General features: G+C 32.9%; 1 protein-coding gene across 1 annotated transcript; it reads left to right on the top strand.

Annotated features, from left to right (window-relative positions):
• The first annotated feature begins 1275 nt into the window (after positions 1 to 1275).
• arpp21 (cAMP-regulated phosphoprotein, 21) lies at positions 1276 to 23555 on the top strand. Its single transcript, XM_067361771.1, has 20 exons — positions 1276 to 1399; positions 10153 to 10402; positions 10510 to 10545; positions 12095 to 12163; positions 12426 to 12531; positions 13675 to 13753; positions 13830 to 13889; positions 13975 to 14112; positions 14189 to 14288; positions 14414 to 14512; positions 15277 to 15314; positions 16372 to 16428; positions 16952 to 17124; positions 17530 to 17640; positions 17764 to 17912; positions 19564 to 19644; positions 20391 to 20618; positions 20720 to 20798; positions 21075 to 21190; positions 22422 to 23555. The coding sequence occupies exons 2-20, from the start codon at positions 10271 to 10273 to the stop codon at positions 22638 to 22640; spliced, it is 2070 nt and encodes a 689-aa protein (XP_067217872.1). The 5' UTR covers positions 1276 to 1399; positions 10153 to 10270; the 3' UTR covers positions 22641 to 23555.
• The last annotated feature ends 81 nt before the right edge of the window (positions 23556 to 23636 follow it).

Here is a 23636-nt window from a genome sequence, read left to right as displayed (position 1 = left end):
AAACACATCCAACTGTCACTGAGGGGAAACAAGAAATAATATCCTATACTGCATTGCTTAAGCTTCCTCATACGCATATAAAGACTAATTACCCTGTGTGTGTGTGTGTGTGTGTGTGTGTGTGTGTGTGTGTGTGTGTGTGTGTGTGTGTGTGTGTGTGTGTGTGTTTAGAGAGCAATAGACTGAGCCTCTGGGCTGAGATTACAGGTACAACACTCATAACACACCTCAAGAAACATAATGTTCTTCTGTTTTGGCCAGAGCTGCACACATAAATGTGTATTCATTTAATTAAGGAGACAGCGTCAGCTGTTATCAGTTTCACACTCTTTCTAAAATCCTTCTTTACAGAAGAACATAGCTCCGATTCTCTGAAACGTTAAAGCCATATGGCAGAAAGAGAGTCATTCTGCAGCTGTGAAGTCTAGTTGCGGTATATGCACTCATATGTGTGTGTGTGTGTGTGTGTGTGTGTGTGTGTGTGTGTCATTCTGAGTGTCGCATAATCTTTTCATCTAACAGGTGCTGGTTGCAGTATTTGGTGGGTTCTCTTTGTGTGCTTTTGCACAAATTCACATTATCTGTAGATGAGACAATTAAAAGCTTAGTATCTTAGATAGGCATGTTAAAACATAGATATATTTTCTACATAATATCCTTAAAGAGTTAATCACCCAAAAATGAAAATAATGTCATTTATTACTCACACTCATGTCGTTCCACACCAGTAAGACCTTCATTAATCTTCAGAACACAAATTAAGATATTTTAGTTGAAATCCAATGGCTCCATGAGGACTTCATAGAGAGCAATGACATTTCCTCTCTCAAGATCCATTAATGTACTAAAAACATATTTAAATCAGTTCATGTGAGTACAGTGGTTCAATATTAATATTATAAAGTGACGAGAATATTTTTGGTGCGCCAAAAAAATAAAATAACGACTTATTTAGCGATGGCCGATTTCTAAACACTGCTTCAGGAAGCTTCAGAGCGTTATGAATCTTTTGTGTCGTTGTATCGTTATTTAGTTTCTTTTTTGGCGCATCAAAAATATTCTCGTCACTTTATAATATTAATATTGAACCACGTAATATGTATAATATGTATAACAACGTGTTATTTTTAAGTGTGGCTTAACATATAGGCTACTTAACTAATGTTGGTGTTAATGCTTGCATTCTTGTTTACTGGCTTGCTGCCTGTGAGCGCGCAGCGTGAGTGCCAGGAAGAGGCTGAGCGCACGAGTGCGCGCGCGTATTTAATTGGGTCTGTTGAAAGCGTGAGTCTGCACGCGCTCTGCTGTCAGAAACAGAAGATGTTTGACAAGCTCAACGGCGGCACACGCGATAATTTCTGACGATTTCTGTTGTTTGTTCCTGTCGCGTTACATACAGGTAAGCAAAGTTGGTTTTTGCTCTTAATTAGAAGCATTTAGTTACCGTAAGAGGCGCGCGCTTTCATACTGTGGCGTGTTGTTAAAGAGTTATATGTAATAACCCTACTTTAGTAATCATAACCACAATCATATCACACTGTAAGGGCTCTCGTGTCAAATTCATACTGATACTGAAAGTAGTTTTATTGAGTTCAAACAAGTTTCTTGACAAAAACAGCTTATTTTATGGCGAATTGTTCTGTGTTAGGGTCGTTTAACAAAAGAGTAACAGTGGAGCGAGGTCTGGGTTCGTTTTTAGAAAGCACAGCTGCTCCCTACGTCGTCTCCGTGTGCGTCAGTGACAGTCTGAGATCCCAAACAGCCGCTCCAAATATAACCCATGCCAGTCAGACTGTACCCGGAATGCGTCGTGCGACGTAGTGGTCGAAACCGAACCCCATCTCTGCTGCTGCACCTTCATGCTGGCAGACAGACAGACAGACAGATTGGATCGCTAAACAATATTCTGCAGAGCGCGTGCCTGTTTGTATGCGCGCACAACTTTCCCATATGCTTTTACGTGCTACCAGCTAACCATAACGTCAGCCAAAATGCTGTATTAATTTCATTTATTGTTACTGAGTTGGCTTAATATTAGCGACTACTGTCATGAAAAATCAAAGTTTATTATTTTTTTTTACCCGAAAAAGGACAATTCTGTCATAATTTACTCACCTTCAAGTTGTTCCAAAATCATACAAGTTGTGAATTATCCCTTTAAAGGATTAGTTCACTTTCAAATTAAAATTTCCTGATAATTTACTCACCCTCATGTCATCCAAGATGTTCATGTCTTTCTTTCTTCAGTCGAAAAGAAATTAAAATTTTTGACGAAAACATTCCAGGATTTTTCTCCTTAAAGTGGACTTCAATGGAACCGAAACGGTTGAAGATCAAAATTACAGTTTCATTGCAGCTTTAAATGATACCAGACGAGGAATAAGGGTCTTATCTAGTGAAATGATCAGTCATTTTCAAAAAAAAAATATTCAAATTACGGAACTTACGGCCAGTTCCGTTTTTTTTTCCATAAACTGCCGCCACGTTAGTTCCGTAAGTTGAATAGGGAAGGCGTAGGACATTCAGCGTAATCTTTTTTAAAGAATATGGAAGGCGATCTGGCAGAAGCACTTGATTGTTTGTGTTTATACATTAAGCATTTACATTTTTACTTTTTTTTTTTTTTTTTTTTTTAAGAAAATGACCAATCGTTTTGCTAGATAAGACATTTAGTGCTTGTCTGGTGTTGTTTAATGCCCTTTGAAGCTGCACTGAAACTGTAATTTTGACCATCAAACATTTGGGTTCCATTGAAGTCCACTATAAGGAGAAAAATCCTGGAATGTTTTCATCAAAAACCTTTATTTCTTTTTGACTGAAGAAAGAAAGACATGAACATCTTGGATGACATGGGGGTGAGTAAATTATCAGGAAATTTTAATTTGAAAGTGAACTAATCCTTTAAGCAGTATTGCAGTACTGTTCGATGTGTGTTGCTCACAACTATAATTGGTCGATATAATTAGTAATTAATATTGAGTAACGTACATTTCTGACATAAATGAGTTTTCTCCACCCAAAAAAAACAAAACAAAAACATTTCCACAAGAAGCCAAAGCATCACGCTTTGACTGTTGCCAAGCAAATAACAGACTAAAAGACGGACTGGAACTGCGTATGAGTGGAGTGGAGCGGAGCGCTTTTTCCTTTTCTGCTTATAGCGTTCCGTAAGTGTTGTAGCTCCAGGCCGGGTTTTGTATTTCCTGCTCTGCACACAGAAAGAAAACCGTTTTCGAACAATCCTTTTATTATTATTAATAATTTATTTGGATGATATTCATGGATAATTTTATTATATACCGTAAAATAATATACACCACAGTAGGATAACATCATAATAAAATAAATTATATACTAAAAAATGTTAAAAACAACCCAAGTTGGGTTGAAAATGGACAAACCCAGCGCTTGGGTTAAATGTTTGCCCAACGTGGCAGTGTTATTTAACCCAACTATTGTTAAAATTTACTATATGTCTTGCTTAAAATGAACCCAAAATAGGTTGGAAATTAAAAATCAGACACATAATTATTAGAGGCAACAATAATTATCAAAAAGTGAACATTTATTAATAAGCAATTTAAATAATAATAGTTTATTGTTTAATTATTATTCATTAAACTTAAACTTAAATTAATAAATGTTCATTTCCAACCTATTTTTGGTTAATTTTAAGCAAGCAATACAGTCATTTTTAAATAATAGTTGAATTAAATAAAACTACCCAGCAAGTTGGGCAAACATTTAACCAATTTATTGGGTTAAAACAACCCAATTGCTGGGTTTGTGCATTTTCTACCCAGCTTGGGTTGTTTTTAACCCAATATACCATATTTACTTTAGTAACTATATCTTTGATATTTCTGCAGAAACAATGGTTATCATGGTGGACTTATGTAAGGGCTGGTCAGTGGCCAAAAACCCAGAGCAATGTGCTGCTACCGCCCATCAGATGTTAGATGGCATCTCTATCATATAATTATTCTGCATCCAAGTTTGAAGCCACCTGTTAGCTAATCCAGAGAACACCTGATGAAAGAGCCAAGAGCTACCGTGGCGTCTGCGTGTGTGTGGAGGCGTATGGCTTAACGCTGGTGAAAGTAACTCAGTGACTCAGTGGTCAGACATGAAGACGAGTTAAAACATGATGAGAGTGATGACATAAGAATGAAGGATGCAGTGTGTGTGTGCTTTCCATTCAGGGAATATAATTTACAGCACCTGCCAATGCTATGAAAGGAGCTGCACATAATACACGCATACAAATCCATGTTTGCAGTCACTGCAGACATCTTGCATGCATAGGTATTTTTATCCAAATCAGCATACCGTACATATTGCTGGAGAGCTTCTCGACTGGCTTTGCTTCAAGGTTTTACATTAAAGAAGAATTTTGCAGTAAAATATTCAAAAACCACTAGGCCAGTGTTATATATTTTGTTCACTTGAGTACTTACAATATCCAAAATGTTTGCAACTATTTGTAAATCGTGAGAAAATTGCAATTATAACCAATGCTCCGGGACGTGTGAGGAGTCGCCTTTCAATTGCGTCATACCCGCGTTACCCTCGGTTTCCGCTTTTATTTTGTAGAAACCATGGAAACACCAAAGACTCTTTAATATTTACATGTTTTAATAGGCAAAGGAACAACTGTTTTGATATATTTATAGACAGAAAACTAATTGTTATATAGCTCACTACGTTTAGTGTTATTGTTTAAATTAATTTTCTTAATTTTTTTTTTTTTGCGAGTACCATGCTTTACCATGCCTCAGAGAAAAACACTATTTTGTGAAGTAGCTAACAGCATAATCAGATGCAGCTGGGCAATTCCAGCGTTATGGACGTGACATTTGGAGTTAAAACTTGAAATATAAACGCTCAAAGAATGCATTTAATAGTAACATATTGAACCGTCTATTTATATATTCATAATCCCTTACTAAAGGAGTCCAGACATTACAAAAATGTCAGTCTATTCAACTGTTTTATATTTTAGATGAGGGAAATATACAGCGTTACGGACGTGACAAAAAAAGTCACTAAGTTTTGGGTGACAACATATTTTTTAAGAATTCTGTGAATTACATTGCGCAAACCAAAAGTAATACTGCCCACTGAATGAAGAAGGGTTGGCTCTTCACAGAGCATAAAATAATAATTTTATTTCATTTTTCATGTTCGCATTAATGAGGAAAAAACAACGTTACGGATGTGACAGTTTTCCGTTACGGACGTGACCGGTCTGAAAGCGGCACAAAAGACTGGTTTAAAACTGCTTTAAAACTTTCACAGAGACCTCAAGCAAGCATTTAAACCACCAAATACTGAAATCCAGTATGGTAAGACTCCACAATTTATCAACTTTTTACTAAACTTTATACTAATGTAACGTTATACTCTGTAGTGCAAAAGGTTATGGATTAGACCTATTTCTCATGTTGACAAGCATGTGCGTTGTTCAAGAATCAATTTAGAGACCATGATTTTCCTTCTTACAGGACTGCTTGCTAAAATACATTGACAAATATTTATGTTTATCATAAAGCAGTTTAAAATCACAGGTTTTCCCCACAGTCAGGTGAACCGATTGCCAATCGCAATCATGTCAGTTTTATGTTTTGTGTATGAATGACCACACGGTTTTTTTCGTCTAGTTTTCAGAGTTTAAAGCGGAGTCTTGAGTCAAAATGATCAAACTTTATTTCAAGTCAAAATTATTGCAATCTTATTATTTTCATTTTGTCAGCTTGATCACGCGGATTGTGATCAATATAGGCTAGGCTATTCATTTTTAACCAACCGGTAACGCAACATCCCAATTCCCGAGGGAAGTGTCCTATGAGACACAATGCTCTTCTATAAGTTGTACTGTTTCATATAGGCCTACCTTTTGATGTTCATATTTCGTTCTCTGGCAAGAGGAAGAGAAGATCGGTTCATGTGCACCTGATCCGCCGCTTACAGGCGCTGCAGTAGCTAATCTGTCACGCGCCGTAGGCTATTAAAGAGCGACATCTATTGTTTAAATTGTTATAAAATCGACTGAATTTGAAAGTTAAACCTTTTTCATATTAAAACTAACAAAGCACAAAGAGTATTGCGATTATTGGATATGTTCTGATATGGTAAGCCTGAAACAGATGATAGCAATATAAAGAAGCAAACTCATAGGATTTAATATGAAGCGTCCGTAACGGTCACGTCCGTAACGCTTATTATGGTTGTTCAGAGCAACGTAGTGAAATGAATTGTTGATCCTAATAAGCATAAACATAATTTAGCTTTGCATATAAAGTTTAAAGTTATTTGCATTTATAATTGTTATATGACATAAACTTAATCTTTAAAAAGTTACGGACGTGACAGAGCACTGAAGCGTCCTGACCTCTTTATTCTAGCTCTTTTAAATTCATCAGGCAGTGCTGTTATGACTAAATGAGTGTATTTATTTCTCAGGCATGTATCCATCTTTCTACACAATGCTTACTGCTAAAATAAAGTTTAAAAAAATGGGGTCTTTGATCCTTTTTTGAAAGCATGAAATATGGTTGGTTGAAAATTTAATTTAAGCATTGTTGCTTACCACATATATTGTGGATAAGCAAGGCAATTTTCTTAAAATTTCTGTTAGAGCACATTGATACAGTATATTACAGACCTAAATGGACAATTTAAAAAGGGTTTTGTTCTTTTGGTTAAAACTTTTTTTTTTCATGGTAAAGATGACCTTTGCGTGGAATTGCCCAGCTTTATTTTTAGTAACAGTAATACAGCATTTTTTTCCATCATACAGTACGTTTTAAAATTAATTACATGCCATTTATCAACACAAGCATCCAGCATTTAATATGATATTCAGAAATCGATCTATCTTACTGCAGTGTGCAACAGTTTCTCACAGCAGCCGCCGAGCGAACGCACAGAGTTACGTTATAACATCATTTTCAACACACTCAAATGTATCTAATATGATAAATGAGCAATATCACACGAGTAGCCGTGCGATATGGCTGTATATCAGCACGCTGTGATTCGTCCGTAGGTAATCACAGCGTGCTGATATACAGCCATATCGCACGGCTACTCGTGTGATATTGCGTTTATACAACAGTTCGACGGCACGAGTGTGTAAATAAATAAGAACAACAACGGAGTGTCTTTAAAACCCTCTTTTGTGCAGCACTACTTCCTTCCGCCACGGATTCAAATCTCAATTTGACAGTTGGACCAAGCCTCCGTTACTAACTCTAAAACGTCACTTTAGAACTAGTAACGAAGGAACGTTGAGTCGCTTCATTGAAACACATTGAATTTTCTACAGTATCAGAGAGAGAGAGAGAGAGTAGGCCATTACCTGTGTCTGGTATATTGCATTACTTTCATTCATTCATCAAGTCGATGTCCATAATATTACATCCTTTATACAAGTCCGTTTGAATGTCCGCTGAGGTAAGCGATCTTAGTATTTGTCTTTTTTTTTAGCTTTGGGAATTTTCCATCCATAACACCCATAACACCACAGCGCTAAAACAACTTCCTTTTGCAAAAGTTCCTTTCAATTTAAAAGTCTCTTGTGACTCACTGACTAATTCACCTGTAAAGTGTTGCCGCCATCTAATGGCGTATTAATGTAACTTTCACTCAATCCATATTACTTAATGGACATATTTATATAAAATAATATTTATTTAACAACATATAAGCACAATTGTACAGTTCAGTAAAAACATAAAGCACTAGTTATTTAAAAAAAAAATAGGTCACCATTTACGCTTGTATGTGGGTTTTACAAATATTTAACGAATGAAAATGATTTTAAAGAGCTTGTGACAAAACCACCTAACTCCATTGGATCCTCAAACTGTCAATCAAGCCTCATTAATCCGCCTCACCTCATGAATGAAGTGCGCACGCAGTTTGGACATCTCTGTGCAATGCAAAGGTAAATAAAGATCTGATGTTTGGAAAAAAAAAATTGTAAAGCGTTTTCTTTACTCAAAAAAAACGTTTATAAAGTTTAATGTTTTACGTATTTGAAGCGGAGAAGAGTCTGATATGTCCCGTCTAGTTGTAGTCAATGTGCTATATAGCCTAAGGATGTAACGTAACGTTTATTATTATCAAATTTGTTATAGCACAATTCGACTTGCTCTGTAACAAATAGTAGATTAATAAGACCAAAGATTGCCCGTTCTATGTACTCAAATTGAATTATGTCTCGTGATTAACCACTATAAGAGCCAGCGGCAAATCCCTGAGGCACTGGCCGAGATGAAGCTGATCTCGACGGTTACAGAATCACTGAACTGCCGCTGACGCACTCGAGCTCGCATCTCCGAAAACGTCAAAACAAATTGTAAAAAAGGCGCTGTTATTAAATATGAGTGAAATATTTCAGGTCTAAACAACTACATTCTCACCTAAAAAACTATTAAAACTACAGTATGTGGTACAAGAAGTAGTATTTGTAAAAATTATGGTTGATTTGATCGGCTGCCATGACGGTCACTTCAAGCGGAGTGATACAAACGGTGAAAAGGCAGTAGGAGTGCTGTTATCACTGAAATATCGCATGGCTATCAGCCAATCAGATTCGAGAACCAGACAGAACTGTTGTATAAACAGAGCTGCGTTACCTCATACTCATGACCGGAACAGCGGAAGCGGCGCTGGTGACTGTGTCATAATAAAAGTCCCACTGCTTGTGAGGCGCGTGTTGAGCAATCGCTCCAGCGGCCTCGTTCAGCTCCACAACACTGGCTTCTGCTCTGCTTCAAACTACAGTAACGTTAATAATCACATCCATTAACATGATTTCTTCCCAAGTCCTATCCCTATTCTTTTGCACTGTCCACTGAGGTGGAGACCACCTGTCCCAAGATTCCACGCTCAAACTTGGTGTCATCAAGCTACGCCTTTGTTTTGAATAGGCCTCTAGCGACCTCTAGAGGACAGAATTCTTACATACTGCACCTTTAAATAAGTACCAGAATCAGATATCATGCAAAAGTAAACAAAATTGTCTTTAAAATCAATCATAAATGTATTAATAATACATTGAACTGAATATGCCCAAAACTGTAAACATTACAGAAAGAATTGGGAAAACTGACTTTTTAATTTGCTTGTTTTTTTAAAGGTTGAGACCTTTTTTTCTTTCCATCTCTTGAATTTTGATGTTTCAGTCATTAATTTGCCACATGACATATTGTAGTCCTTGTTGAGAATGAATATTTCCTTTTACCCTGTGTTGTCTTTTTCATAACTTTTGAAGATGTTACATAATCTGCATGTTGGCATGTCTAATTTATCTAGCTTTCTTCCAAATGACAGATAATTTTATGGTGTTTGATTGTGTAACAGAAGCACAAAATTTGACATCAACAACAAAACGCATAGAAATTATTTTCTTCTTTTTATTAAACAATAAGCCTATTTGTTTAGCTGTCCTGACTGTGCACAATTATGTGATTAGTTTAATTTCATTTTAATTTGAGCTCAGGCAAATCAGTTCATGAACTGAATGAAAATTAAAATATTTAATTACTATTGATACTTGGTTGGAAGCTTAATTAATCACCTATTTACTCTGACTTTTAGCTCAGTATTTTGTATGTAATAATAATAATAATAATAATAACTTTATTTTCTATAGCACCTTTAAAGGAGCTTCTCAAAGAGCTTTACAGTAATAATAAAAATACATATAAAATGATAAACAAAATACTAAATAAATCAAACCAAGAAGTCAGGAGGATTAAAATTTTATTTATATATATATATATATATATATATATATATATATATATATAAATATATATATAAATATATAAATGTTTTTAAATGCTTTTAAGAAAAAATAATAAATAAAGACTAAAAAGTAAGGGTCCTAATATTGAGCCCTGAGGGATGCCAGTAGAAACTGACCCAAAATCAGACCTGTATTCCCCTAAATCTGCGTCCGGTCAAATAGGATCGAAACCATTTTAAGTTGTCGGAAATACCAAAAAACAGTTTCAAGGCGATTCAGTGAAAGAGTAGAAAAATATACCTGGAATTGTGCTCAGAATAAATAAATATTTACAGATCTGAAAAGGATTTTTGTTCTGAGATGTTTTTTTTTTCTTTCTCCTTTTGCTGAATAAGAATCTAGCCATCTGTTCTGGCAAGAGAAGAGCAAGAAAAAAAGAGAAAAAAGAAGACATCTTGTCTCTGTACTAATTGGCTTGGACGGTAATGGCGCATATGGTGGCCTATAACTGACATGACCTCTGGATCTGCAAATTTCAAGATGTCAGAAACAGGAGAATCTAAAAATCTCCCAGAATGCACTATGGAGGGGACTCCACCTCCATGTTGTACCACAGACGCCGAGGATTGTCATAAATCCAGCCAGGTGATAATCCAGATCCATTACGTTCGATCATTTTACTCTTTAGCTTCTCCCTTGTTTCATTTCCTCCTGTCATTTTCCTTTAATCATGTTTTGTTTTCTTTGAGCAGCCAACATCAGATGGACAACTTAAAAAGAAACTAAAGGTAGGATTACAAATGAATCTAATCATTAAAACACCCTCCCTGTCGAGCATTCGTTTCATTTATGAGTTTATTTACCTTTCTAGCTTCCCAGACGTTTATGTTAGATTGATGGGGCTATACTCGGCAGAATATTGCTTTTTGAATCATTCTCTCTCTCCTCGGTGGGTAAATGTCATTTGCTACTGACTGTTTAACCTCAACGGTTATGTGCTTCAGTCAGAATGCCATTAGTAAACATTGCATTCACTCCCATGATAGTACAAAGTTACCCAACTTCATAAAATAAATCACATCAGCAGTTCTCAGTCAGTCTGGGAGCAGCTCCAAATACTTTAAAAATAGCGTCATTACACTTTTCACCCTGTATTGTTGATTCAGTTATCAAGAAATACAATCACTGGAGCATCACTGCCTTTCTGCTGCATTTGCTTAATGAAAATAGTGACATATTTAAAATGATATCTATGCTCAACAATATAAAGGTCAGAAATTTTAGCTCCACCTTTTCTTTTTTTTTTTTTAAATGGGCAAATTAAAAATTATTTTTAAACTAATTTGGAATTGGCTATTTATATACTTGCATTTTAGATCTTAGATTTGGCATTACGTCATATTGTAAAATGTGTAAAAATGTAAATAAAATGTCACTATGGAAACATTTCTTTTTTTTAATGTTCTGAACATTCAAAATATCCAGTTTTTTTTTTTGTTTGTTTGTTAGAATGTTCCATTTTATCATTTTGCAAACATTATGGGAATGTTACTTTGGAATGTTCAGTGAACATTTTAAAAACTTTGAATGAACATTCTATTAATGTTATTGGAGAAACATTTGCTCATAACTTTGAGAGAACCTTTCCAGAACGTTAAAGGATTAGTTCACTTTCAAATAAACATTTCCTGATAATTTACTCACCCTCATGTCATCCAAGATGTTCATGTATTTCTTTCTTTAGTTGAAAAGAAATGAAGGTTTTTGATGAAAACATTCCAGGATTATTCCCGTATAATGGACTTCAATGGACTCCAAATGGTTGAAGGTCAAAATTACAGTTTCAGTGCAGCTTCAAAGGGCTTTAAACGATACCAGACGAGGAATAAGGGTCTTATCTAGTGAGACAATCGGTCATTTTCAAAAAAAAAATACAACTGTATATGCTTTTTATAAACAAATGATCGTCTTGCACATGCTTCTGCCAAAACCGCACTTCTGTATTCTTCAAAAAGCTTATGCTGTATGTCCTATGCCTTCCCTATTCTACTTACGGAAAAAACAGAACTGGCGCTGCTTTTGTTTTGATTAAATGATCAGAAAAAATTTTTTTGAAAGTGGACTAATCCTTTAAGTTCTGTTTAAGTTTATAAGGCAACAACCATAAAAAGACAATATGAGAAAAATCTCTCCCCTTCCTTTTGTGTCCAATCTAAAATATGGTTTAAATAACAAATGCAGTAATAATGTGCACTGAGAACAGCTCTCTGTAGTAAAAATATTTCTTTTTCTTTGTGATGTGGGGAACGGGGGATATACTATGTGTGTGTGTTACAGGCCAAAGGGAAATTAGTTCGGAGCACAGCTGTATGTGATGAGTCTTTGTCCGCTGAGGAGAACAGCAAGGTAAGAATCATTCATCTTTCTTTTCTCTCTATAAACTAAAACATATTTATAATCTTACATCCACCATTAAAGGTAATTTTGATAGTCTGATGGATAGGACATATGTAAGTGAATCAAGACTGTTAGTGTCTCTCATTAGTGTTCCAACAATAAGAGGTTTTTAATGGTATATTGCATTTGGTCTCCCAGTCCTGAATATGCAGTTACATCCATTACATGAATGATATAGTTTGTGAAGGAACTCTGTTCTGTCTGGACTTAGGAAAACGAGAGCAAGACGGCTATATCTAATAACCATGATGACAGTCCTGAGTGCGATGAGGAGGAAGAGGAGAAGAGCATCACATCTAAAAAAGGTTTATCCAAAGGTAATTTACCTAGCATGTATGTATTTGTGTATCATGTTCACAAAATCTGTGCACATGAAATACGAACATATTTTAACTACACTCTAAAAAAAAAATCCTTAAAAAGTAGGACACAATGTACTGTATTAATTTGACGGAATTTTACAGATTTATTTTTTACTGATGTTTTACTTGTATTTTGAACTTCATTGCATTGTGTTTGTTAACAGAAATGTCTGTAAAATTACTGGATAATGTCCGGGTAATAAGCTGCCAGTACTTTTTCCTGTTATTTTACAGATTTATTTTTTACAGTGTAGGGCTGTGAAAAATAATGCATTAATTTCTGCAATTAATATGGGATGTTTAAAGTGTTAAAAATATATATTGCACTTTAATGCAGCATCCATTTAAAAAAAAAAAAAGCAAGCTTCAGATTGAACAGATTAAAAAAAAATATATATACTTCCTTTTTGTTGATTCATAATTTGAGGATGCATACAATACCATTCAAATGTTTGTGTTTGTAAAATTTGTTAAGATTTTTGAAAGATGTCTTTTATGCTCATCAAGTCTCCATTATTTATTTTATTTAAAAACGTTAATATTCTGAAATATTATTGCAATTTAAAATAACTGTTTTTTTCAATATATTGTAAAATGTAATTTATTCCTGTGATCATTACTCCAGTCTTCAGTGTCACATGATCCTTCAGAAATCATTCTAATATGATGATTTGCTGCTCAAGAAACATTTCTGATTATTAATCAATCAACATTCTGATTATCAATGTTGTATCAATGTCTTAATATTTTTGTGGAAACCATGATACATTTTTTTAAGGATTCTTTGATGAATAGAAAGTTCAAAATACCAGCATTTATTTGAAATAGAAATAATTTGTAACATTTCATGTCTTTACTGACACTTCAATCAATTTAATTGCATCCTTGTTAAACAAAAGTATTAATTTCTTTAAAAGAAAAACTTACTGACCTCAATCCTTTGAATGGTATAGTGTATGTTTCTTACTAAAGATGTGCAGTTAATTGCAGAAAATGCTGACTATTTTATGTTCAATCGATTAAAAGTCCTAATTTTTGACATTCTTCCAATCCCTTGCATATCTAAAATGTAATTCTGTGCATATGTATATCTTTTAGAGCCCAGTCTGGAGTATACCGACTCCACCGGCATTGATCTGGAGGAGTTTTTAATCACTACTTTGAAGAGCAGTCCCAGGTGGGTAAATTTTTGAAAATATCCCTTCATTCTCCTCCTTCCATTCAAGCTGAATCAGTTTATTTTTGGCTTGCAGGGACCGACTGATGCTCTTTAAACTCGAGCAAGACATGACTGACTTTATGACAGACAACAGGTACGGTTCCATGCATGTCTTTCATGGTCTAGAGATAGACACATTTGTAATATGATATAATGTGTCTCTTTTTTTCTCTCTGTAGTTCCTATAAAAAGTTCCCTCAGATGTCCTCGTATCACAGAATGCTGGTCCACAGGGTCGCAGCTTATTTCGGTCTGGAACATAATGTGGATCACAGTGGAAAAGCAGTTATCATCAACAAAACCTGCAATTCCAGGATGTATGTGTGTGTGTGTGTTTATATATGTGCATTTATGAAGGAATGGATTTGTGTGTAATAACATCATGTTTTTCAGACCAGAACATCGATTTGCTGAACATGTTCAGGAGGAAAAGACAGAGGAAAGAAGATTAATACTGAAAAGAGACACCAGTCAAGAGAAGGAAGACAGTCAGGTTTGGACAAATGCACACTTCACTGACCACTTGGGTACAAAAGAGCTAAGAATGGCTCTTCTAATAGCTCTGATCTTTGCGGCTGGTTGACTTGTGTCTGCACGTCTGCTGTTGTTTTTTTATAGCTGAGAGTTCCTTCTCTCAAAGAGCAGATGAGAAGCAAGTCAATAGAGGAGAGAGAGGAGGAGTATCAGAGAGTCAGAGAACGCATATTCTCACAGGATGTAAGAAAACACTGAAAATGCACACATTCCCTTTAGGGCCATCTTTGAAACGCCTCTCGGGCAGCTATTTCAGTCCTGCAGTGTACAGCTCCTATCACTTTGAATGGGGAAACATCAAATTCTCCAATGCTGTTCACCAAGCTTATGATTAAAATTTCATATTTGAAATCACGAATGAAATCTGACAACAGCTGTCTCATAAATTGTGTTTCTAAACGCTCAAATCATGAGAAAAATCTGCCTTTTTCAGGATGGATCAGCCAATGCACATGTTCTATAGCAATCAGAGCTTCTAAAGGCGGCTGAAGTGATGCAAAGACTTTACCAATCAGCGATTGGCTCTTTTATTTAAAAGGCGGGACTTATTCCACCATATTGTTGCACATTCTTACATTCATGAGTTGCGTCCTGAATGACGCACTATAAACAATGTACTTATACACTATGTACTATGTACTGTGTATTGTATGAATTTTATAAGGCTATTAAAGCTGCAACAGTTGAGTTCATGAAGTGTCCAACATTCCACACTTAATTTTTTCAGATAATTAAGTGCATCATCTGGGTAATTAAGTGCACTTTTTCAATTTGGAATTTTCAGTGTGAACGCACTACTCGCACTATTTATAGTACAAAACATCATAGAATAGTACATAAGTATGCAAATTGTGACGCACCTATAGTAATATGAGTACACTGTCTTTGTATATCTAAAGTCTTTGGTAGTATATTAAAGTTTGATTTTGTGCTCTTTTATTTTTCAGTCCACTTGTCTTGCGCAGAGTGTTTATATTGAGACCAGGTAAATCTCTCTTAATAGTCAGTATTAAAAAAATGTGTGAAATGTTGCATTTAAAAAATAAATAAATAAATATTTTATTTTAAATATATATATATATATATATATATATATATATATGTGTGTGTGTGTATTAAAAAAAAATAAATAAATAAAATTAAAAAAAAAAAAAATATATATATATATATATATATATATATATATATATATATATATATATATATATATTTTTTTTATTTTTAATTTTATTTATTTATTTATTTTTAATACACACACACACACATATATATATATATATATATATATATATATATATATATATATATATATATATATATATATATATATATATATATATATATATATATATATTATATATATATATATTAGACAGACACAATAAATATAATTATTTATAGAAATAAATATTTAAATAAATATAATATTATTTTTATATAATTCTATTAATTAAATGAAATGATTTTAGTATAATAATAATAATAATAATAATGTAATACCGTTCAAAAATATGAGGTTTGTTTGTATGATGATGTTTTTGAAAGAAGTCTCTTATGTTCATCAACTCTGCATTTATTTGATTAAAAATAACAGTATGAACAGCAATATTATAACTATTCCTGTGATCAAAGCTGAATTTTCAGCATCATCACTCAAGTCTTCAGTGTCACATGATCCTTCAGAAAGAAACATTTCTCTCTATTTTTGTAGAAACTGATTTTTTTCAGGATTCTTTGATTAATAGAATTTTCAAAAGAACTGCATTTATTTTAAATAAAAATGTTTAGTTACATTATAAATGCCTTTCTTTATAAATGCATTCTTGCTCAATTAAAGTATTAATTTCTTTAAAAAACAAAATCTTATCGACTTTTTAAACTTTTGAACGGTAGTGTAAAGCAAAACAAAGTTATCAGTATTTTGAAAACCATGTAACTATTTCAAAACAATATGCAATTTTTTATTAGTATAATTATTATAAATCAATTGGCTGCACTTCAACTATCTCTTCGTTCATTTATATTTGTATATCTGTTTTTAGAGGTGTAGATGACAGCAGTATTCTCAGTGAGACCCAGAGAAGACGCCAACTCTTTAGGTGAGAAATTATTTTTCTTTATAATTTGAGTGTTCTCTAATAGGCTGAGCTTGTCTGATTGCCTAAAAAAGCTCAAAACGTTGTCACACACACAGGTGTTATTTCATTTACAGTATTTCATAAACAATTTGTGTAGTATTCCAAAAAAAAAATCACTTTCAACATCTTTAAAGGGGTCCTATTATGTTTTTTTACATGTTCATCTTACTTTAGTGTGTAATGTTGCTGTTTGAGCATGAAAAATGTCTGCAAAGTCCCTCCAGCAGGAGCTATATCAGTGTCACTGTTTCTGAACTCCCTGAAACGCCTCTATTGTAGTCTTGAAGTTTCTACACGTCACAATATTCCTCATTTAAGTAATTCCTGCCCAAGGCATATTCTAAATAAAGGGGCGGGGCCTGGTTGAGTTAGTAGTGAAAATCAAAGTCAAGGGCATAATAGATCCTCTTTAATGCTTTTCTTAACCTAATCTTGAACTGAGAAAATGTAACTCAAACCTCTTTCTTCAATTTATTACGATCAGGGGTAACAGGGATGGTTCAGGTCGGCTGTCCGGCAGCAGGCAGAGCAGCTTTGAGCTTGACTCTCATTGGAATGACCCTCGACCTTGGAGCAGCACAGATTCAGACAGCCCAACATGGACATCGAAATCTGCACACACTCGTTCAGACAGCAGCTCCAAACTCTGCAAACCAGGTGCAAAAATAATATCAGCCATTAGTTAACATGAAGTAACAATGAAAAGTACTTCTACAGCATTTATTAATAATGAGTTAATTTAATTTATATTTACTAATACATTTTTAGGAGCAAAAGACATTACTTAATAATGCACTTTTATATATGTCTTTATGCCAATTTATATTATTAGTAGAGCATTGAAAGATTCTATGTGAAAAATTACACAGAAGGCCTTTAATTACAGTAGCACACAAGCTGCATGAACTTTTTGTATACAACCTGATGATCATGTTCCAAAGAGCAACCACAATGAGTCACATGATCAATGTCACAAATGTCCTTATTTGAATAGTGACTTAGAAATAGTGCAGAATCCCTCATAATGTTTCTGCTGTTGTTTCTGTCTGATCAATCAAACAGTGTCTGAGTCATCTCTATCATACGCTGCACCCAACAACAGCCCGGCTTACATTATCGTTCCTGCTGAGTCATCAATACCTCCTGGGAGCATCTTATTGAATCCACATACAGGTACACACACACACACAACAATACACACACACAATCCACTAAGTAGAAGATGACTCATCAGTTCAAACTGCCTGTAAGTGTACACAGCAAATAATCTCTCTCATTAATGAATATGTCCTTTAGGGCAGCCATTTCTGAATCCTGATGGAACTCCTGCTGTTTACAATCCACCAGTAAGTCAGAAGCCCAGTAACCAGCTTAACCCAGTACAGTCACAAGCCCCGCCCCCTCCACCTCAGCAGCAGCCAATAGCAAGCCATGGTGTCCCACAGGTAAGTCAAACATATATTGGAGACTAGTGGTGTACATTATATCGGTACAATATTGGTTGTCTGATTTTTGTTGGTTGATATTGTATAATTTATTGTTTATGCTCATTTGTCCTGTTTTTGATTACCTTTGCATTCAACTAACGCTCACTTAAAGATGCCATCGAACGTTTTTTTACAAGATGTAATATAAGTCTAAGGTGTCCCCTGAATGTGTCTGTGAAGTTTCAGCTCAAAATACCCCCATAGATTTTTTTTTAATTCATTTTTTTAGCTGCCTATTTTGGGGCATCATTAACTATGCACCGATTCAGGGCTGCTGGCCCTTTAAATCTCGAGCTCGCAACTCTATAATACAGTGCATTTACAAAGTTCACACAGCTAATATAACCCTCAAATGGATCTTTACAAGATGTTCGTCATGTATGCTGCATGCATACTTCGGGTCATGTGAGTATAGTGTTTATTTAGGTGTTTATATTTGATTCTGAATGAGTTTGATAGTGCTCCGTGGCTAAAGCTAACATTACACACTGTTGGAGAGATTTATAAAGAATGAAGTTGTGTTTATGAATTATACAGACAAAAGTTTAAAAATGAAAATAGCGACATGGCTTAGTCTCCGTGAATACAGTAAGAAACGATGGTAACTTTAACCACATTTAACAGTACATTAGCAACATGCTAACGAAACATTTAGAAAGACAATTTACAAATATCACTAAAAATATCATATCATTATTGCTCCATCTGCCATTTTTCGATATTGTTCTTGCTTGCTTACCTAGTCTGATGATTCAGCTGTGCTCAGATCCAGACATTTTGCCCTTGTCTAATGCCTTGAACATGGGCTGGCATATGCAAATATTGGGGGCGTACATATTAATGATCCCGACTGTTACGTAACAGTCGGTGTTATGTTGAGATTCGCCTGTTCTTTGGAGGTCTTTTAAACAAATGAGATTTACACAAGGAGGAGGAAACAATGGAGTTTGAGGTTCACTGTATGTCATTTCCATGTACTGAACTCTTGTTATTCAACTATGCCAAGATAAATTAAATTTTTAATTCTAGGGCACCTTTAAAGTCATCTTTAGAGTTAAATGTAATATTTAGCAAATCTCAAAATGACCATCCATTTCTCATGCTGTACATTATAATGTTCTGAGGCTGTAACAGAAACATCCTATCATGTCTGTTTAGAAACCATAGGGATTTCACTCTGAAAATGTATATATATATTTTTTCAAATCTTAAGTGAAGAGTTCATTTGCAAAAACAGATAATAATATTTTTATTCATTCTCACAAATCAAATTTTTTTTATTGTGCATTCCAAGTAATATCAATCAAACTGCAGCTGTAATCATAAACCCAAAAATACAGGTAACTTTCTGATGTAAAACGTGAACTCGTGATGCCTTGACAGTGGACAATACCAGCTTTTCTTACAAAACGTACTTAGGGTTCGGAACTTGCTATATGTGGAGAATAAGGCACAGCAGTCAGTGGCGTTTATCGTTTTTTGCAAATGAACTCTTCAAGTATAGAATTAAGATGGGAGGTTTCTGTAATACAGTCACAGAGAACATTTTCCTTTTTTTAATATATAAAATCAACAAAATGTACAACCTGTCCTCTCATTTCTGGTTTAGGTTCAGTACTCCTCAGTGACATACCTTCCTCCTCAGCAGTTAAACATCTCTACCTCTCAGCAACACCCAATAGATCAGACTGTAAGTGAGATTTTATATATATATATTATATAATCCTCCCATCAGGTACTGATGCAAATAAACAAACTACAGAGAATATATATTTGAATTCCAGTCCATGCACACAATATATTGACCTATCAGTAAAATTATGTACATAATTTGTAATATTTAAATTAATATTATTATGAAATGTTACAATAATTATTAATAATGCATATACATTTTTAAAATGCAGTATTATTTTTTTATATATTTTTCTATTATCTATATTTCTATATTTTTCTATTTTTAATATATAATTGATACAATAATATATAAATATAAAATATATACAATTAAAATATTAATAGAAGCTAATAAATAATAAAATGATAATTATAATAACATCCTAAAAATGTATATATAATTGTTAATTTTAATATTTCTGTTAATATATGAATAATTGTGTGTGTGTATATATATTAAAAATATTCATATTTAAATAGAAATATAATGAATAACCATTATAATAACATTCTAAAAATATATATATAATTATTTAAATATTTCTATTAATATGTGAATATTTTTTATTTATAAATAAACTAAAATAATATACAATATGAAATATTCATATTCATAGAAATATAATAATAAAATCGGAATTTTCAACAGCCATTTACAAAGATGTTAAAATAAAAAACATTAATATTGCTCAATATTACAGCTTTAACAGTAGTATAGATAACAGAACATGACAAACTTACTTATTTTTTTCTTCTTAGAGGGAAGACATTAGCGCTAAGTTTGGTCACATGACTTTGAGTCGCCAGTCATCAGGAGATCTTCCAGATATGTCGTCATTCTACATGCAAGGAGCTCCGCCCACACACAGCTATGCTCCGCCTCACCACAGTTACGCTCCGTCTCACCATTCAGACAGTTACATGAGTCCTGGAATGACACTGGCTCCTCCCACAGTCCCACCCCCTCAGACTCAGCAGAGCGGCCAGGTACTTCATCATCATCATCATCATCATCAATGAGTCATGAGATACGATGTAATGTCATACTGTACGTCTAATTATGAGTCAACTCTGGTCTGCCCTCTTAGGTTTCAGTGTACAGTTACCCTGTTCAGTGTCCCAGTGCATCTCAACAATACGCAGCGGGCAGTTACAGCACACAAACAGGTACACATGAAGGCCTGCGTCTCTTACGCCCGAGTCTCACAGTAGCCGGAGAGGGGGCCGTTACACTGTAAGAGATGGTGTCGCTGGTCTCACAGTGAACCGGTCTCTTTTCCTGCTATTCATATCAGCTCTCAAATGACAGAGATATAGATGTTCAAGAAAGAAAGAAAAAACATTACATTTCTTTCATCTTTGTTTTGGCTGTCATTTTGAGTCTGCAATCACTATACAGTTAATAAAATCTCACACATACTCACACAACATTTCTCTCAACAGGATACACGCCTGTGATATCTAACCAACAAGGCTGCCCAGGCATGATGGGAAATCAGATTCTGCCCCAAACACAGCAAGGCATTATGGGACCTTACCCATCCGTTTCCTCCTATCAGGTACTGATGCAAATAAACAAGCTACAGAGAATGTAGTTTTGAAATCTAGTCCATGCACAGAATTTTATTGATGGGTTAATGTAAAAAATAAATAAATAAAATTTAAATACAAATAATATTTTTTTTTATTATAATAAAAAAAAAATCATAATTTGTGATATTTAAATCATATTAAGAAATGTTACAATAATTAATAATACAAATAATAATACTGTTTTAAAAATGTTATCTTTCTCAATATTATGTTATCCAAATATTTCTAATATACTAATATATGACATTAAAATAAATATTTAATAATAATATATTTAAAAATTAAAAATGTTTTTATATAATATAAATGATACAATAATATACAAATATAAAATATTAAAAAATATACAATGTCTAAACTTAAAATATTAATATATTAATTAACTAATAAATAATAAAGTAATAATATATATATATATATATATATATATATATATATATATATATATATATATATATAATGTGTGTGTGTGTGTTAATTATTCATATTTATATTAATCTGAATATTTTTATTTTATTAATTTATAAAAATATTAAAATATATAAAATATATGTAATATATTAATAGAAATATAAAAATATTTATAACATTCTAAAAATATCGAATTATTATTTTAATATTTTATTAATATGTGAATATTTTTCATTTTATTTATAAATAAAATATATAAATAAAAAAGTTCATATTAATAGAAATATTAAAGTAACAATTATAATAATTGTAAAATACATCTATAATTAATATTTTAATTACATTTACTATACACATGCACTTTTTATATATATATATCTATATCTATATATATATATATATATATATATATATATATAAAAAATTGAAATATTTTTTTTTAATATTTTATTTATATATATATATATATATATATATATATATATATATATATATATATATATATATATATATAAAAGGAAATATAATTTTTTTTTAAATATTATATATATATATATATATATATATATATAATATATAATATTTAAAAAAAAATTATATATATATATATTATATAAAAAGGAAATATAATTTTTTTATATATATATATATATATATATATATATATATAAAATATTAAAAAAAAAAATATTTCAATTTTATATATATATATATATATATATATATATATATATATATATATATATATATATATATATGTACATGTGCTTTGTCTCTCCTAACAAGGTACCGCAGCAACAACAACATCAGTCTTATCAATCTGCAATGCTGGTGTCAGGACAAGGCGGGCAGACACAGTGTTTGGTGCCCCCTGCTGGACTTCAAGTATACTGCAACTCTTTGGCCTCTTCTCCCCCTCCACCACTCAACATGATGGGGGTCTCCTTCCAGTCAAGTAGCTGCAAAAATGGCTGTAACGTTAATCAGAACCAGTGCTGGTACTAAAGGACACTATGTATTCACATATAGTGTTGTTATAAACCCTTATGCATATTCAGTATTTGTAGCTAACTCGAGTCTGGTAGCATCCTTCAGATTCAGCCTTTTCTACTTTGTCAGAAACTTGTTTTGAATTTTATTTTACATGGAGATTTATAGCATCATGTTTAAATTGCTGTTAGAGCATAATTTATACTATTTATATTATTGTGTTTTTGCTTAATATCCATAAAATATATTTGAATAGTATATGATACTATATTTATCTTGTTTATAGACGGCTATATTACATGAGTGAAGAATGAAACCAGATTCAACAAAGTATGTCAATGTAGAACCGTTTTAAAATTATGTTATATTTTTTGTTTGTTTGTTTGTTTTACAATATTTTATTAGGATGTAACATTTGACCAGATTTGGAATATATCTAAGTGGCATTTCTTAAATATACATGACCTTTTAATTGGTAAACTGTTTGATGGCTTCTTGTATGTTTTACTTGCATTCATAACAGGTTCAGTCAATGTTCTCATGGGCGTTTTTGAGGTTTTGCAAACATTTAACTTTGGCGTTGACCTTTTCAGATATTTTCAGATATGTTTAAAAGTAGGTAGCTAAATTTAGCAGTTATTTTGATTTGAATTATTTTGATTATGATCAAGATGCAGGTAAGAAAATAAAACGCCCTCTGTTGGCTTTAAAAGAGAACTACAATAACAAAGCATTAATTTCTTTAGGTTTAGGATTAATTTAGATTCGTGAACGAATCATTCAGACCGAATGAATCGCTTCATTAAAAAAAAAGTATGACTCAAAATAACGGTTTGTCCATGAATTTTGAATTCACCTTGAATTTTAAGGCTGAAATTGTTCAAGATTCAGTTTGATTCATTCAGACTGCCAAATTTCTTGTTCCTCAGACGAACAGGTGGAACATCACAATGTAAATTACTGTTTCAAGCATACATTTTTCAGAGAATAATGAGGTTTTTAGTGTAAAAT

Source organism: Chanodichthys erythropterus, chromosome 15 (genome assembly GCF_024489055.1).
Source record: "Chanodichthys erythropterus isolate Z2021 chromosome 15, ASM2448905v1, whole genome shotgun sequence".
Classification (NCBI taxonomy): Eukaryota; Metazoa; Chordata; class Actinopteri; order Cypriniformes; family Xenocyprididae; genus Chanodichthys; species Chanodichthys erythropterus.
Note: the sequence above shows the minus strand (reverse complement) of the source record. Positions and strands in the feature narration are given on the sequence as shown.

Coding starts and splice junctions, on each gene's coding strand:
- arpp21 (XM_067361771.1), top strand. CDS start 10,271: ATGACCTCTGGATCTGCAAATTTCAAGATGTCAGAAACAGGAGAATCT. Junction 14,289..14,413: donor AAGAGAAGGAAGACAGTCAG/GTTTGGACAAAT, acceptor GTTTTTTTATAG/CTGAGAGTTCCTTCTCTCAA. Junction 21,191..22,421: donor CATCCGTTTCCTCCTATCAG/GTACTGATGCAA, acceptor TCTCCTAACAAG/GTACCGCAGCAACAACAACA.